Here is an 18,629-nt window from a genome sequence, read left to right as displayed (position 1 = left end):
TCATAATTTAGTATAAGCATATGTGGTTTTCCAAGTGCTGAAAAATATAAATGTGTACTCTGTTTATGCTATTAGACATTGGTAAAAGACCTGAGATTAAGAAGCAGTCTACAGGACAAGAGCTAATTTAGCCCCAAAACTACTCATAAATTTGTTATGGTATGATGATTAAGAAATACTAAAATATTCAGAATTTTGAATGATAAAATTATTGTTTTGTTCAGTAAAGGAAAAATATAATTCTATGGGAATTTATTTTATGGAAAGCTCAATATATTGTTATTTCTCTTTATTACAGTTATTCAAACGCCGAAATGTCTCTTTGCCCAGAAATGATGAATCTATGTTAGAAAATCCTATCCAGGATCCGGATATCAGTTCCACTGTACCCATTCCAGAGGTAGATATTACAAAAATGTATTTCAAATTATATTTCAACAGTATTACAGAGATGATACAGCAAAATTACTAATGCAAAATATTTAAATAACAATTGTATTTTCTGTGTTTTAGGAAGAAGTTATTACCACAGATATGGTTCAGATGATTTTTTCTAATAATGCTGATCAACAACTAACAGCAACACAGAAATTTAGAAAGCTGCTTTCTAAAGGCAAGAATTATTTTCAGTATGCTTATTTGATCTTACAAGAATTTGTAGTACAGTTTTATTTATTATATTTTTTTATTTCAGGGCACTTTCTTTGCCAGTAGGTCTTAATTTTTCTCTAAAATATATTTTTAAATAACATCTCTTTTTTAAACATTATATTATCAAAGTAACACATGTTGATTGTAGAATATCTGCAAATATAAAAGGATTTAAAGAAGCAAATATAGTCCCAAATTAGTCCCATTGCCAAGAAAGAAAGTTAGAAATACATATTTTTAAATTCCTGTAGAAATACTTTTCAGACTTTAAAAATTTTTTATTTTATTTATTTTTTTAAATTGAAAGTCTAGAAATAAACCCATACATCTGTGGTCAAAATCAGTTGATTTTTTTTTTTTAATTAATTTATTTATTTTTCAGCTGTGTTGGGTTGCAACGAGCAAGGGGCTACTCTTCGTTGTGGTGTGTGGGCTTCTCACTGCGGTGGCTTCTCTTGTTGTGGAGCACAGGCTCTTGGTCAGTGGGCTTCAGTAGTTGTGGTGCACGGGCTTAGTTACTCCGTGGTATGTGGAATTTTCCCGGACCAGGGTTTGAACCCGTGTCCCCTGCATTGGCAGGTGGATTCTTAACCACTGTGCCATCAGGGAAGCCCTCAGACATTTTTTTAACATCAGAGCATGACTGTAAAATGAATAATCAATCAATCAGATATTTTTTTCCGAACTTTTAAAAATTTAATTTGTATTTTATATTGGGGTATAGTTGATTTACGATGTTGTGTTAATTTCAGGTATACAGCGAAGTGATTCACCAAATTTTGATTATCATAAGCAAAGCTACATAAATCCTTGTATAACCTAAAGCTTCCTTAGTATGAATTTATAAAAGTGAAATCGTGGGTCAAAGGGCATAAACAGTGTATTAATTTACATTCCCATCTTTAGTTTGTGCAGATATTCATTTCACTATATTCTTACCAACACAGCTATCTTTAAAAAAAAAAAGATGGTTATATAATAGTGCTTATAGTGTGGCAGTTTTTGAGCACCTAAGTTGAATATTTTTTATTATTGACCATTATAATTTATAATTTGCCTATTTATGTTATTTATCCAATATTATATTGAGTTTATAAAAATTCCTTATTAAATAAAAATTTAACCCTTAGTCTATCTCATCTTTCATACATGGAATTTATAGGATTAGTAATTCTAATTATATTGAGCTGTATACATGAACTGATAAGATTTTGAAATTGCCCTTGGCTAGCTGCCGTATCTTCCTGAAAGACAAAATTTAGTAATGTATGAGGAATAAAAGAAATCTTGTGTTCAGTTCAGCACAGATTACAGGCTATTACCTTTGCTTTCTTATTGTAGTTCTTTTTCATAAGTACTTTTAATTTTCCTTTTCCATCCCTTATCTTCCAAGCAAAAGTAGCTTAGCAATGTTAGGAGACCCTATAAAATCAAGAGTAGCTTCCTCTTCCTCACCATATTCCACAGTTTTTGTTTTTTAGTTTGGATTTTTTTTAGTCAGATTAATATTTATAAATTAAAACATTAATTTAAAAAATAAGTTAAATGTATTAATAAGTAGCACATCAATAATTTTTATATTACCATATTCTCTTTTAAGATTTCTTTTTGGCATATGTATTATGTTATAACCAATTAACAGAATTAATTTAGATTTAATTGTATTTAAGAATGTTAGAGTTTGCCACCAGTTTTTACACCACAACTTCCCCATTATTGAATTCTTTAGTCATAAGATTTTATCTTCATTCCTAATTCCTCAGGGTGTTCTGTGTCTTTTAAAATATAGTATCTTTTTCATAGATTCAATGATTTTTCTGTTTCTTGTAGTGGGATTATGCTTGCCCAGGTTGGGCATATGTCAGGAATTATAGATACTTTCTTTTGCTGATTGATGTGAGTTCCTGCCAAATATTTTAGGTCTAGAAGAGTATTAGATTTACTATAATTTTCCTTGATCCATCACTGTAGGAAATATGGGGAAGGAGCTAGAACTAGAACTGGAGCTAGAAATAGAAATAGAACTCCTCTGATTTAAGTCATGATAGTGACCTTTTGCTAGAATATGTTATTTACTTCCCTATCATGGCCACTCTTATAGATGTAAATCACAAATTATTCTTTTCTTCAATACCAGTTTTGTTTCTCCAAGGCTTTTTTGTTGTGGATGACTCTTGATTAGTCTTCAGTGCTGAAGCAGATATTCCTCTATTTTACTTATGTTTACATTGCCATATTGACTAAGTCTTCTCTGTAATAGTTCATCACCTTTACAAGATAAGGTAGGCTATTATTCTGTCAGTATAATATCAATGTAAAAGTTAAAAGTTCACGATACTTTTTAGATTACTTGATGATCCAAGCACACTTTAATTGCTTTCTTTTAGATGAAAGTAACTGTAAAGTAATTCCCCAGGAAGAGATCATATTTGGGTTCTTAAATCTATATATATATCTTTGTCTATATTTCTTTATCTACATATTCAGGTAGTCTCAATACCCACTTCTCCCCACCCTCTAACTAGAAAACCAATTTTCTATGTTTACTTCCTTTTCTCAACCTCCCCTTTCTTTGCTCAAAAAGAGCAAGACAAAATTTTGTCCTTTACAAAAATAAGGGGAAAGTAGATTTAGAATTTTCTTTTGGGAAGAGAGAAAGAACTGGAAGGTAAAGATGTTAACCACAACCTAATAACTTTGTTTTGATTTTTTTTAAGATGGGAATAAAGGCATTAATAATATATATTATTTTATCTTGTTGATGTTTTATAACTATAAGAACAGTTTAAGCTATGGTCTGGAATTTACATTTTGAAGAATCCAGACTTTTCATTTAGAACACCCAAACAAAATTTTATAGTTTTAACTTTACTAATTTTGCAGAAGTCTCCCAATTTTTGAGCAAGTTAGAAAGATAGCAGATTTGTAGAAAAAAGAAAAAAAGGAAGAAAAAAGTCCATTCCTTTTTTTTTTTGCCACACCATGCAGCTTGTGGGATCTTAGTTCCCCGACCAGGAATGGAACCCATGCGGACTGCAGCGGAAGCGTGGAGTCCTAACCACTGGACCGCCAGGGAATTACCAAGAAGTCCATTCCTAAATAAATCTTTCTTAACAGTTGAGAACACGATTTCTAAGATTTAAACTGACTTAAAACTTAATAATAAGGTTTTTCTGTATCAAACAAGCAGGATTTGTAGACCTTTTATGGTTATCATTCATTTGTTAATTCTACTTATTAAACATTATTTATGATCAGTAACATACTCAAACAGGAATTAAGAAAAGGAAGAGTCAAAAGTGGAAATGAGATTTCTCTCGTGTAACCAGGTGGACAGTTAGCTCAGACAAATTTGTGTGGTGGGCACAGGGCAAGGGGAAGGAATAAGCATAGTGATATTATGAGTTTGGTTTTGTTTATGCTACATTTTAAAGAAGCTGTGGGGGAAAAATGTAACCATAAGCACTTAAAAACGTGGGACAGAATCTAGGAAAGAAGAATTTACGGGGGTTAGATTTGTGAATGATAAGTGATAACTGAATTAGCAAAATAGAAATATCTATAATAAAATAGAAATAGATTTTCTAGGAGGGGATTTCCTAGAAATAAATTTTTTAGGAGGAGAATAAATAACGGAGCAAACTAACCCGAAGGAACAACAGTGAAGAAGTTCCTGGAGAACCACAAGAGTGTATTTGTTGCTGAAGCCAAGGGAGGAGAAAGAATTCTTGGTAGTTATATTATTGGGAGCTAAAATATCTTTGTTTTGTTTTGGCTGTGCCCCGCGGCATGTGGGATCTTAGTTCCCCAACCAGGGATTGAACCCGCGCCCCCTGCATTGGAAGTGCAGAGTCTTAACCTCTGGACCGCCAGGGAAGTCCCAGAAATATCTTTGTTTTCAATTTACATATCTTTGTTTTAAAATTTCTTAGAGATTTTATGATTCTCAAAAGTCCTCAGCATTTCATGAGAATTTATCAAGAATTCTAGGTACTTCAATAAGCATTTTTGTAAATAATAAATAATATCCTGACAAAATAGAACCTATCTAGCTGAAAGACATTAGGCAATTCGTGGTTGATAGTGAAAGAGACATCCCTGGAAATTGGAGTATGGTTATGAAGAATTAGAAGACACTTTATCCTTCGATTGGTGTTTTGAGTATTGGACTGAAATATTCCCATATTGTGAAGGTGACCTCCTAAATAGCATTCAATTTATGAATTATAAATATTTGTATAGGAAATATTTTAAAATTTTCTTATCATTATGGTAATGAAAAACAATTTGCTTTTTTTTTTTTTGCAGTAAACATTGCAATTATGAGAACGTTTATTTTCTTCAGCTACATCCAGCTAAGGGTTTTAAACTGGATCAGTGAAACCTAGGAAAGAGTTATTTTATGTGCCCTGTTAATTGGCATAGGGTCCAGATCATTGTGTTTTTGTGTCTATGTAATAACTTAATTATTTTTTAATTTTCAGAACCTAATCCACCAATTGATCAAGTTATACAGAAACCAGGAGTTGTGCAGAGATTTGTGAAATTTCTTGAAAGAAATGAAAATTGTACGTTACAAGTGAGTTCTGTAGTTTACTTTCTTAATCTTTTTCCAGAAATGACATAGGATTAATGTGTCTAGTGAAAGCAGCTTCTACAGTACTGAGTATATTGTAAGCATTCAGTAAATACTTGGCAATTAAAGGTGGTGCTACCTGTCTTGCCTTGGTCAAGGTTGCAATGCTAATTTTTTCTAGGAACTGTTATTTAATTAAACAATTTTGGGAAAAATACATAAAATCATTCCTAATGTTAAGAAAAATTTTGTAGTTGTCAACCTTTAATAACTTTTGTTTTAGAAAACCATAAATCAAAATGTTAATGGTTAAATTTTTTTTGGCTCTTAGCTAACTAAAGTTGTAACTTTTTAGTATAAACTCTTGTACCTCTTAAAACATTTTTATCTGATTGATTAGTTCTTTTTTTGAAAAAAGAACGAATCAGTATAATCTACTTAAAAAGTGACCAGGCTTCCCTGGTGGCGCAGTGATTGAGAGTCCGCCTGCTGATGCAGAGGACGCGGGTTCGTGCCCCGGTCCGGGAGGATCCCACGTGGCGCGGAGCGGCTGGGCCCGTGAGCCATGGCCGCTGGGCCTGCGCGTCCGGAGCCTGTGCTCCGCAGCGGGAGAGGCCACAACAGTGAGAGGCCCGTGTACCGCAAAAAAAAAAAAAAAAAGTGACCAACGTTAAGTTTGTCCTAAAGAGCATTGCTTCTCAGTTATACTATAGTGAAAATTTTAAGATGTTTTCCAAATAATTGGCTACTAATAGTAAATTACTGAAGTTTGCAGGTATTTTACTGTTTAAGATTGTTCTTCCTGACTTTCATTGCTATAAATATTCTTAAGTAAGTGTACAGGGTGGAATTATATCTATCAGGAATTGCACAAGACCTACACCTAATTTCTCAATGCTCTTGTTGGTCATGGAGGACTTTTACTAATATTTGAGTAATAGTTGTTGAAATTACAACTTAGAATTGTGTTCCACTTATCTGAGTAATTTGGGAAAGGTCCTCACATCTAGGTGTAAGCAAAAGAATGTGTTGAACCTGTGACTATTAACCATCATGAGCTTTATGCTGAAAAATTGTTGAGAATGTTTACAACAAGGGTGTCTGAGGAAAAGACCCTTTTATCCATAGTATAGTCTTATTGTCAATTAGTGTTCAGAGTTTTTAGGTGATAGTGCTGAAAGGACGGGAGATCATGATCTAGTCCATTTGCCTTATTCATAAGCTCTGAGTCCAGACTAAAACCTAAACCTCCTGATAACTAGTTTTTTATTTGGCTCTTTAATTCTAAGTGATTGAAAGAAGAAATGAGTGAATACGAATGAATAAAATTGAGTGTTAGTTTAAGCAATACATTGTATAAGGCATTGTAGTTAAAAAATTGAGTAAGATATTGTCCCTCTCTGCAGAAATTCTTCACTCTGTTGGGGGAGACAAACACACAAACAGATCTGTGATACCATAGTACAGTTAGTGCTAGCAAAACAATATACAGAGTGCTTTGGGAGCACAGAGAACATGGCAACTTATCTGGGTTTTTTTTGGTTTAGTAGTGTCGCATGGCTAGTCTTGAGGGTGAATGAGAGTTTAACAGGCTGAAAAAAGGAAAATTAATTTCAGGTTGTGAGAATAACATGTGCAGAGAGCATGCAGTATTCAAGAAGAATATTGGTGATTTGAGTGTTTATTAAATCATTATACTTGAAACCTAATGAAATTCAGCAGTATGCTCCTGGGGCAGCTATATGCTGTGCCATATTATCCAAGTTCATATGAAACATGCTAGTTCGAAACATTGATCTAATAGAGAGGCCTTAAACTGGGGGCCTACATGCCAGATTGGCCCACAAACAAATTTTCTTTGGCCTGCACATGTTTTAAAAGATATCTGCTAATAATGAACTCTTTGACCTTGAACAAATCACCTAACTGTCTGGACTTATAATTTTCTTATTTCTTAAGTGAGGAGGTTAGGACTAGATGATGCCTAGGGAAACAAAAATACCTTTTATGATTCTAAGTTCCATAGGTATACTATTACTCTATTAAGTAGTGTCTCATTTATTTTTGCACTGCTTGCTTTAGAATACCTGGCTCCCTAATTGTAAACATTAGGAGTTTTATGAATTATAAATTCAAATGTGTTCATTTATTGCTCATGATTTGTAAATTTTATTATATTCTTCTCAGTTCTTATTTTTCCAGATTGAAGAGTCCTTTTTTAAAAATAAAGCATTTTTACCTATCAAATCTGATTTCACATTAAATCTTATTAATCGTAAGTCAGTCTTTCTCTCCGACTTGTTCAGCTAAGTCTTTACTCCCTCTCTTCTTCCTTTCTTCCCCTTTCTGACATTTTTTGGGTGCTTTCATTTATTCTACTTTTATTTTTCCTTAGTTTGAAGCTGCATGGGCATTAACTAATATAGCATCTGGAACTTTTCTACATACCAAAGTAGTGATTGAAACTGGGGCTGTTCCAATTTTTATCAAACTTCTTAATTCAGAGCATGAAGATGTTCAAGAACAGGTAAGTTTCTAATTTGACCTATTATATCTACTAGATTTTAACTTTCTCTTGAAAGTACCATTTGCGATTATGGTTTGAAATTCAGTTTTACCAAGTTGCCTGTGTTTTATATTTATTAGAATACAATAATTTCTATTTACTGTCAAATTAGAAGGAAGGAAGAATGAACTGTCTTAGGCATAATCCTGGGTTTTGTAAACATGGGATCTCAGCTATTGGGAATTACTATTCCCATTTATAAAAGAGCATACTGAGTGAGACCCAGAAAAGTTAGTAATCTACCTGAAGTCACAGTGAATGGCTGAACCAGGTTTTAAACCTGGGCCAGTCTGATTCCTTGTTCTTTGCATGTATGTAGATTATTTCATTGTTTCTTTTTAATACATCACATTATTTTGAATGAACCATTTTAGATTAAACTTTCTCATAGTTGTTGTAACAGGGAAAATTTAATCACATATAATTTGTTCCATCCAGAGAAAGTCAAATGTTTTTATATTTTCGTTTTGGATCATTTTCATGCAAATTGATCTGTAGATCTCTCTACCATTCCATCTGTTTGTTTATATTTTTATGTGTATATTTTTTTCCCACTTAACACTAGTATTGAGAGCCTTTGCATACAGCATTAATTATTCTTCCAAGAAAATTTTACTGATTACTCATTATCCATTCAGGTAGGTACCATAATTTATCTGTTCCTCAATAGTTGTACATTTGAGTTATTTCTAGCTTATTAGTATTAATAATATTGTGATGAACATCATTGTATATCGGTCTTGATATTAATATGACTTGACATAAATATGTACCTCGATTATTTCATTAGGGAAAAATGACTTTACTCAGTCAAAGAAAAAATTTTTAAGTTCTTATTACATATTTCAAAGTAGACTTCCAAAAATGTTAACAAATTTATATCCCCACCAACAAAATACTTCACAGGTTGCAAAATGTCATCACTTTAAAAACTTTTTCTTAAAAAAATAGACAATAAGCGTAGGTCTAGAGTAGATGTTAAAAATATTAATGCAGGGCTTCCCGGGTGGCGCAGTGGTTGAGAGTCTGCCTGCTGATGCAGGGGACACGGGTTCGTGCCCCGGTCCGGGAGGATCCTGCGTGCCGCGCAGCGGCTGGGCCCGTGGGCCGTGGCCGCTGGGCCTGCGCGTCCGGAGCCTGTGCTCCGCAACGGGAGAGGCCACAACAGTGAGAGGCCCGCATACAGCAAAAAAAAAAAAAAAAAAAATACTAATAACTAAAAAGTAACTTAATGTCTACTTTTATACTTATATGAAGAGCTTGAAATGAGAATATAATGATCATCTGCATCTGTGTAATTTCTCATCTAATTGAAATTTAATATTTGAATAATCTTTTACTACCATTTATTTAAGCTGGACTAACTCTAAACTTATTTTCAAGCATCAATTCAAGCCAATTCTCACATTAACTTTACCTTCCTTTCCTATGCTTTGTCTGTCCTTCCTTTTTTCTTTTATAAGTCAGTCCCTTCCCAGTGAGTGGATTCCTTGGCATAGGAGCAAACCTCTAGCATAGGTAATTGGAAGATTCACTAAATGTAGATATACAGTTGACCCTTGAACAACAACAGGTTTGAACTGTGCGGTTCACTTACACATGGATTTTTTGTAATAAATACGTACTACAGTACTATGCAGTCTGAGGTTGGTTGAATCTGCAAATGCAGGACCTTGGATAAGGAGGGCCAACTGTAAAGTTATACATGGATTCTCGACTGTGCAGGGCTTGGTGCCCGTCACCCCCTCATTGTTCAAGGGTCAACTCTATTTTGTCTCTCCATGTAGATTCAGAGTAGACAAACTATCTCTTTGTTGAACAGAATAAACATTTCACTAGCATGTAAGAAAAAGTTTTTAAGTGCCCTATGCTTCAATTTGACTAAAAATATTATTAAAGGTACTTTTAAAGTTTTCCTTTCTTGTTTCCTACTAGCATGTTTTGTTTTAACGTCTTGAAAACTATCACTTTTTTCCTTCTACACTAAAATCTCATTCTTAAGAGAGAGCATCTTATTTAAGATATTGTCATAAAAGAATCTTTTTTTCTTATTTTTCTAAGGCTGTTTGGGCACTTGGTAATATTGCTGGTGACAATGCAGAATGCAGAGATTTTGTTTTGAATTGTGAAATACTTCCACCTCTTTTAGAGTAAGTACTTTAAGTTATCATGATTAAATACTACTTTGGGAAAAGCAGACTGTTTTATACACTCTATTACTACATACACAATTAAGTTCTTCAGTGATACTTTTAAATTTCGCTTATGTTTATCCAAGCCTGAAATAGCTTGAAAGTACGTAAGACTAACAACAACAAAAATTTTCCAGTTGTATCATATCTGTCTTTTATGTTCTCTTACGCCACACTTCACAGTGGTCCTTGCTTACTTGATGCTTACTCTGCTAATATAATTATTCTACAAAGCAAGGATAAGTAGTAGTTTTTAATACAATAAAAGTTGCTAAAGCAGGGAGTATTTAATACATGAACAGATGATGTATTGAGGGTGTCAGGTTTTCATATTTGATTTTGAAATGTTTAGAGAACAAAGAGTTTTCTTTCAGAATTGGAATTTTACTTAAAATGACTTAACTAGTGGTTTCTTTTTCAAATACCTTATACTTTTTTTAAAAAAGAAATTATAATGTAAGGTTCTTTACAGAAATGATATAAAATTATTTGAAAGATAGGTTTCTTTATGTTGGTTATCATTTACTAAGAGAATGTTTATTTAGGCTAAATGCCAGTGGTAAATAGTGAAAAAGGAAAAACTAATTGAAAGGGAAAATTTTACTCTTATCATTTCTAGCCCATTCTCCATCCTTTCCAAGCTGAGAAATTGGATAGGAAGAATAAATTTTTAGATATGATTTTGTAAAAGATATTTTATTATTTTAGAGAGCGTAACTTTCCATGGACAAAATGGATTTCTCAGCATCATTTCACTCAACTAACATTGAGTACCTACTATGTGGAGGCCACTGAACCACTTGTGATTTCATTTACTTTGGGCTTATCCAGAGTTAAGCTTTATGGTATTTGAGAATTTAGTTGAGCCATGAAGGAAAACACTGATTCAGGGTTCAATATCAGAGTTATTTTGAAGTTCATACTATTAAAAACATCTCTTAAATTTTCAATTTGAGACTTTTTGGCCTAATTATATGGTTTGTAGATTAACTGTGAGCACTTTGTTTCTCTTTTCACTTTTGCTCTCTGTCTCTAGGTCATTTTATTATTTGTTAATATCTCAAGTTGGTAATGGTTTATGAAACAGTAAGTGTTTATAAGTTCTAATCCCTTTAAATGTTCTAAGGAGCTTTTAATTATGACTAAAGAAACCAAACTAAAAAAAAAAACTAATGACAAACAATTAGTACCCAGCTAGGTAGTCCTGTTTATAAACATAATAAATTTCAGAAAAAGAGTAGGTTTAGAAAGTTTCAAAGTTCATTAAAAAATTGAGAAAGGTCATAAAAAGGAAGTAATGTCAAGTTAGCTGCCAGATGTTCTCACTGTAGTTGGTCAAAAGGAAGAATGGTATTAACTTAAAAAAGCTAATGGATAATCTGTAGTTCACACTAAAATTCACATTTAGCTAATGCTTAAGTATACATAAAATTTCTATTAATATAATATGGTTTTATCAATTCTGCCTTGGGGAGTTTCAATTTGTTTTATTCTCAGTAAATATAAGCCTTTTGCGTCTATGGACTTTCTATACTGATATAGCTTTCTTGTTTTAATTTAATTCAACTTTAATTTATAATACAGCAAATCTGGACAAGAAAAGATTTGCAATTTCTCCTAATAATCCCATTAATACAAGTGAAGAAAAATAGTATACATCACAGCTTGGCCAACTACAGTCTTCAGGCCAAATTTGGCCTGTCCCCTGTTTTTGAAAATTAAATTTTATTGGAACACAGTCACATCAGTTTGCTTACTTAATGTCTGTAGTTGCTTTCATGCTACATCAGCAGAGTTCATAGTTGCAACAGAGAAAGGCCTGTGAAGCCAGAAGTATTTACTGAAAAAGTTTGTCAACCCTGATATAGAAAATCAGTGTAACTAATTTATTTCTAAATGAGTTATGGTTTTAGGAGGCTTCAGACTGTTTATAGGAAAACCTTTAGAACATATTTTTTTTGTGTGTGATAAAATATACACAGTATAAAATTTGCCATTTTAAAGTATACAATTTACTGCCAGTAAGTACATTCATAGTGTTTTGCAATCATAACCACTATCTAGTTCTAGAACTTTTTATCACCCCAGACAAAACCCCAATACCCATTAAGCAGTCACATCCCCTTTTTCCAGTGCCTCAGTCCTTGGAAACCACTAATCTTCTTTCTGTCTTTATGTATTTACCTATTCTGGATATTTCATATAAATGAAATCATTATAGGGTGTGACCTTTTGTGTCTGGCTTCTTTCACTTAACATATGGTTTTCAGGGTTCATTCATATGGTAGCATGTATCAATACTTTGTTCTTCTTATAGCTAAATAATATTCCATTGTATGGATGTACCACATTTTGTGGTACATTCGTCAGTTGATGGTCATTTGGATTATTCCCACCTTTTGACTACTGTGAATAGTACTCCTATGAATGTTCGTGTACAAGTTTTGTTTGAACACCAGTTTTCAATTCTTTTTACGTATTACCTACCGGTGGAATTTCTGGGTAATGTAGTAATGCTATCTTTAACTTTTTAGGAACCACCAAACTTTTTCCACAGTAGCTGCACCATTCTACATTTCCACCAGCAGTGTGTGAGGGTTCCAGTTTCTCCACTTTGTCACCAACATTTGTCTGTTATTCTGATTTAAGCCATCCTAGTGGATGTGAGGTGGTATCTCATTTTGCTTTGATTTGCATTTCCTAATGACACTGAACATCTTTTCATACATTTGTTGGCTATTTGTGTATCTTCTTTGGAGAAATATCTAACTCTTTGCATATTTTTAAATTCAGTTATTTGTCTTTTCGTTGTTGAGTTATAAGAATTCTTCATATATTCTGGATAGATTCTTGTCAGGTATATGATTTTAAAATATTTTTTGCATTCTCTGGGTTGCCTTTTCACTCTTGATAATTTTCTTGATTCACAAAGTTTTTAATTTTGCTGAAGTCCAATTTATCTATTTTTTTCGTTTGTTGCTTATGTTTTTGGTGTCATTTGTAAGAAACCATTGCCAAATCTAGGGTCATGAAACCCTTTTGTTTTCTTCTAATAAGAGTTTTATAGTTTTATCTCTTATATTTGCATTTTTGATCCATCTAGAGCTATTTTTTTTATATGACATGAGGTATATGTGGACATCCACTTGTTCCAGCATGATTGGTTGAAGAGACTGTTCTTTCCTCATTGAATGGTCTTGACACCCTTGGTGAATATGAGTTGACCATCCATGTGTGAGTTTATTTCTGGATTCTTACATTCTGTTCCATTGATCTGTACGTCTGTCCTTATGCCAGTAACTGTTCTGATTACTGTAGCTTTTATGGTAAGTTTTGAAATCAGGAGGTGTGAGTCCTTCAGTTTACCTTCAAATTTTTTTTCCATGTTGTTTTAGCTGTTCAAAGTTCCTTGTAATTCCATGCAGATTTGATGCCTCACTTTTCCATTTCTAAAAAATACCATTGGCATTTTGATAGCAATTTCATTGAAGTTGTATATCACATCACTTTGTGGAGTATTTCTGTTGTAACAAAATCAAGTCTTCCATCTGTGAACATGTGATATCTTTTAATATAATTAAGTATTCATTAATTTTTTCAACAATATTTCATAGTTTTTACTTTACAGGTCTTGGTTAAATTTCATCTTTAAGTATTTTATTCTCCTTGATGCAATTTTAGATGCAGTTATTTCTTGGATTTTTTGACTTGTTCAGTACCCAGTGTATGGAAATACAGTTGATTTTTGTGTGTTGATCTTGTATCCTGCACCATTGTTGTTGAATTCATTTATTAGCACTATTAGTTTTTTTTTGTGCATTTTTTTGGATTTCTATATATAAGGTCATGTCACCTGTGAATAGTGATAGTTCTTCCATTCCAATTTGGATACCTTTTATTTCTTTTTATTGCCTGATTGCTCTGGCTAGAGCTTCCAGTACAGCGTTGCATAAAAGTGGGAAAAGCAGGTATCTTTGTCTTGTTTTTTATCACTCTTTCACCATTAAGAATGATGTTAGCTGTGGGTTTTTCATAAATATCCTTTATCATATTGAGGTGGTTTCCTTATATTCCTAGGTTGTTGAATGTTTTTATCATGAAAAGGTGTTGGGATCTGTTAAACGCTTTTTCTGTGTCGACACCATCACATGTTTTTTTCCTTTATGCTATTACTGTGGTGTATTATATTGTTTGCTATTGTTCATTGGATCATCTTTGCATTCCTGGGATAAATCCCATTAGTTCATAGTGTATAATCCTTCTAATATGTTGCTGGATTCAGTTTCCTAGAATTGTGTTAAAGATTTTTCGTATCTACTAGGAATATACATACATACTTGTGATGTCTTTGGCTTTGATATCAGGGTAATGCTGGCCTCATAAAACAAGGTAGGGCACAGCTGGAACTCGCAGCTTGGGGTCTCTTTCCTCCGCCATCACAGAACTGCCCCAGAGCCCGAGGGGAGGGCGGCCTCACTGAAGCTGCCAGATCTGGAGGGGCCCCAGCGGCCAAAGCCGCGACAGTTGTGGGGACGGCGGGCTGGGGAAAGATGGTGGAAGAGTAACACGCGGAGATCACCTTCCTCTCCACAGATACATCAGAAATATATCTACACGTAGAACAACTCCTACAGACCACCTACTGAACGCTGACAGAAGACCTCAGATCTCCCAAAAGGCAAGAAACTCCCCACGTACCTGAGTATGGCAAAAGAAAAAAGAATAAACAGAGGCAAAAGAATAGGGACAGGACCTGCACCAGTGGGAGGGAGCCGTGAAGGAGGAAAGGTTTCCACACACTAGAAGTCCCTTCACGGGCGGAGACTGTGGGTGCCGGAGGGGGGAAGCTTCAGAGCCGCGGAGGAGAGCACAGCCACAGGGGTGCAGAGGACAAAGTGGAGAGATTTCCGCACAGAGGATCAGTGCCGACCAGCACTCACCAGCCCGAGAGGCTTGTCTGCTCACCCACTGGGGCGGGCGGGGCTGTGAGCTGAGGCTTGGGCTTCAGTCGGAGCGCAGGCAGAGGACTGGTGGTGTGAACACAGCTGGAAGGGGTTACTGCACCACGGCTAGCCGGGAGGGAGTCCAGGAAAAAGTCCAGACCTGCCAAAGAGGCATGAGACTTTCTTCCCTCTTTGTTTCCTGGTGTGCGAGGAGAGGGGATTAAGAGCGCTGCTTGAAGGAGCTCCAGAGACAGGTGCGAGCCGCGGCTAACAGCGCGGACCCCAGAGATGGGCATGAGATGCTAAGGGGGCTGCTGCAGCCCCCAAGAAGCCTGTGTGCAAGCACAGGTCACTATCCACACATCCCCTCCCGGAAGCCTGTGCAGCCCACCACTGCCAGGGTCTCGGGATCCAGGGACAACTTCCCTGGGAGAACACATGGCGCGCCTCAGGCTGGTGCAACGTCCCACTGGCCTCTGCCAACACAGGCTCGCCCTGCACTCCATACCCCTCCCCTCCCCTACCTGAGTGAGCCGGAGCCACCGAATCAGCGGCTCCTTTAACCCCGTCCTGTATGAACGAAGAACAGATGCCCTCCGGCGACATACACACAGAGGTGGGCCTAAATCCAAGGCTGAACCCCGGGAGCTGTGCGAACAAAGAAGAGAAAGGGAAATCTCTCCCAGCAGCCTCAGGAGCAGTGGATTAAATACCGACAATCAACTTGATGTACCCTGCATCTGTGGAATACATGAATAGACAACGAATCATCACAAATTGAGGAGGTGGACTTTGAGAGCAAGATTTATTATTTTTTCCCCTTTTCCTCTTTTTGTGAGTGTGTATGTGTATGCTTCTGGGTGAGATTTTGTCTGTATAGCTTTGCTTTCACCATTTGTCCTAGGGTTCTATCCATCAGTTTTTGTTTTTTTTTACTTAAAAAATTTTTTTTTCTTAATAATTATTTTTTTATTTTAATAACTTTATTTTACTTTATTTTCTTTTATCCTCTTTCTTTCTACTTTTTCTCCCTTTTATTCTGAGCCGTGTGGATGAAAGGCCCTTGGTGCAGCAGCCAGGAGTCAGTGCTGTGCCTCTGAGGTGGGGGAGCCAACTTCCGGACACTGGTCCACAAGAGACCTCCCAGCTCCACATAATATCAAATGGCAAAAATCTCCCAGAGATCACCATCTCAACACCAAAAACCAGCTTCACTCAACGACCAGCAAGCTACAGTGCTGGACACCCTATGACAAACAACTAGCAAGACAGGAACACAACTCCACCCATGAGCAGAGAGGCTGCCTAAAATCATAATAAGTCCACAGACACCCCAAAACACAACACCAGACGTGGACCTGCCCACCAGAAAGACAAGATCCAGCCTCATCCACAAGAACACAGGCACTAGTCCCCTCCACCAGGAAGCCTACACAACCCACTGAACCAACTTTAGCCACTGGAGACAGACACCAAAAACAATGGGAACCATGAACCTGCAGCCTGCAAAAAGGAGACCCCAAACACAGTAAGATAAGCAAAATGAGAAGACAGGAAAACACACAGCAGGTGAAGGAGCAAGATAAAAACCCACCAAACCTAACAAATGAAGAGGAAATAGGCAGTCTACCTGAAAAAGAGTTCAGAATAATGATAGTAAAGATGATCCAAAATCTTGGAAATAGAATAGAGAAAATGCAAGAAACATTTAACAAGAATCTAGAAGAACTAAAGATGAAACAAGCAACAATGAACAACACAATAAATGAAATTAAAAATACTCTAGAAGGGATCAATAGCAGAATAACTGAGGCAGAAGAACGGATAAGTGACCTGGAAGGTAAAATAGTGGAAATAACTACTGCAGAGCAGAATAAAGAAAAAAGAATGAAAAGAACTGAGGACGGTCTCAGAGACCTCTGGGACAACATTAAATGCACCAACATTCGAATTATAGGGGTTCCAGAAGAAGAAGAGAAAAAGAAAGGGACTGAGAAAATATTTGAAGAGATTATAGTTGAAAACTTCCCAAATATGGGAAAAGAAATAGTTAATCAAGTCCAGGAAGCACAGAGTCCCATACAGGATAAATCCAAGGAGAAACACGCCAAGACACATATTAATCAAGCTGTCAAAAATTAAATACAAAGAAAACATATTAAAAGCAGCAAGGGAAAAACAAATAAAAATAATTCCCTTGAATCTCCATAAGGTTAACAGCTGATCTTTCAGCAGAAACTCTGCAAGCCAGAAGGGACTGGCAGGACATATTTAAAGTGATGAAGGAGAAAAACCTACAACCAAGATTACTCTACCCAGCAAGGAACTCATTCAGATTTGATGGAGAAATTAAAACCTTTACAGACAAGCAAGAGCTGAGAGCGTTCAGCACCACCAAACCAGCTTTACAACAAATGCTAAAGGATCTTCTCTAGGCAAGAAACACAAGAGAAGGAAAAGACCTACAATAGCAAACCCAAAACAATTAAGAAAATGGGAAGAGGAACATACATATTGATAATTACCTTAAATGTAAATGGATTAAATGCTCCCACCAAAAGACACAGACTGGCTGAATGGATACAAAAAGAAGACCTGTTTATATGCTGTCTACAAGAGACCCACTTTAGACCTAGAGACATGTACAGACTGAAAGTGAGGGGATGGAAAAAGATATTCCATGCAAATGGAAACCAAAAGAAAGCTGGAGTAGCAATTCTCATATCAGACAAAATAGACTTTAAAATAAAGACTATTAGAAGAGACAAAGGAGGACACTACATAATGATCAAGGGATCGACCCAAGAAAGAGAGATAACAATTGTAAATATTTTTGCACCCAACATAGGAGCACCTCAATACATAAGGCAAATACTAACAGCCATAAAAGGGGAAATCAACAGAAACATATTCATAGTAGGGGACTTTAACACCCCACTTTCACCAATGGACAGATCATCCAAAATGAAAATAAATAAGGAAACACAAGCTTTAAATGATACATTAAACAAGATGGACTTAATTGATATTTATAGGACATTCCATCCAAAAACAACAGAATACACATTTTTCTCAAGTGCTCATGGAACATTCTCCAGGATAGATCATATCTTGGGTCACAAATCAAACCTTGGTAAATTTAGGAAAATTGAAATTGTATCAAGTATCTTTTCTGACCACAACGTTATGAGACTAGATATAAATTATAGGAAAAGACCTGTAAAAAATACAAACACATGGAGGCTAAACAATACACTACTTAATAACGAAGTGATCACTGAAGAAATCAAAGAGGAAATCAAAAAATACCTAGAAACAAATGACAATGGAGACACAATGACCCAAAACCTATGGGATGCAGCAAAAGAAGTTCTAAGAGGGAAGTTTATAGCAATACAATCCTACCTTAAGAAACAGGAAACATCTCGAATAAACTACCGAACCTTGCACCTAAAGCAATTAGAGAAAGAAGAACAAAAAAACCCCAAAGTTAGCAGAAGGAAAGAAATCATAAAAATCAGATCAGAAATAAATGAAAAAGAAATGAAGGAAATGATAGCAAAGATCAATAAAACTAAAAGCTGGTTCTTTGAGAAGATAAACAAAATTGATCAACCATTAGCCAGACTCATCAAGAAAAGAATGGAGAAGACTCAAATCAATAGAATTAGAAATGAAAAAGGAGAAGTAACAACTGACAC

The 18,629-nt window shown here is 35.3% G+C and overlaps 1 protein-coding gene across 2 annotated transcripts in view; it reads left to right on the top strand.

Annotated features, from left to right (window-relative positions):
• KPNA5 (karyopherin subunit alpha 5) overlaps positions 1 to 18,629 on the top strand; it is a 45,947-nt gene that overhangs the window by 5,918 nt on the left and 21,400 nt on the right. Inside the window, exons 3-7 of one of the 2 annotated variants that reach the window (XM_065888503.1) lie at positions 299 to 400; positions 514 to 613; positions 5,136 to 5,230; positions 7,623 to 7,754; positions 9,855 to 9,943. In XM_065888503.1, coding sequence (XP_065744575.1) covers positions 299 to 400; positions 514 to 613; positions 5,136 to 5,230; positions 7,623 to 7,754; positions 9,855 to 9,943 — 518 coding nt within the window. The remainder of the gene's footprint in view (positions 1 to 298; positions 401 to 513; positions 614 to 5,135; positions 5,231 to 7,622; positions 7,755 to 9,854; positions 9,944 to 18,629) is intronic. The other variant, XM_065888502.1, reaches the window with a different exon arrangement.

This window comes from Phocoena phocoena, chromosome 12 (assembly GCF_963924675.1).
Source record: "Phocoena phocoena chromosome 12, mPhoPho1.1, whole genome shotgun sequence".
NCBI classification, from domain to species: domain Eukaryota; kingdom Metazoa; phylum Chordata; class Mammalia; order Artiodactyla; family Phocoenidae; genus Phocoena; species Phocoena phocoena.
This window is presented reverse-complemented; position numbering and strand designations above follow the sequence as displayed.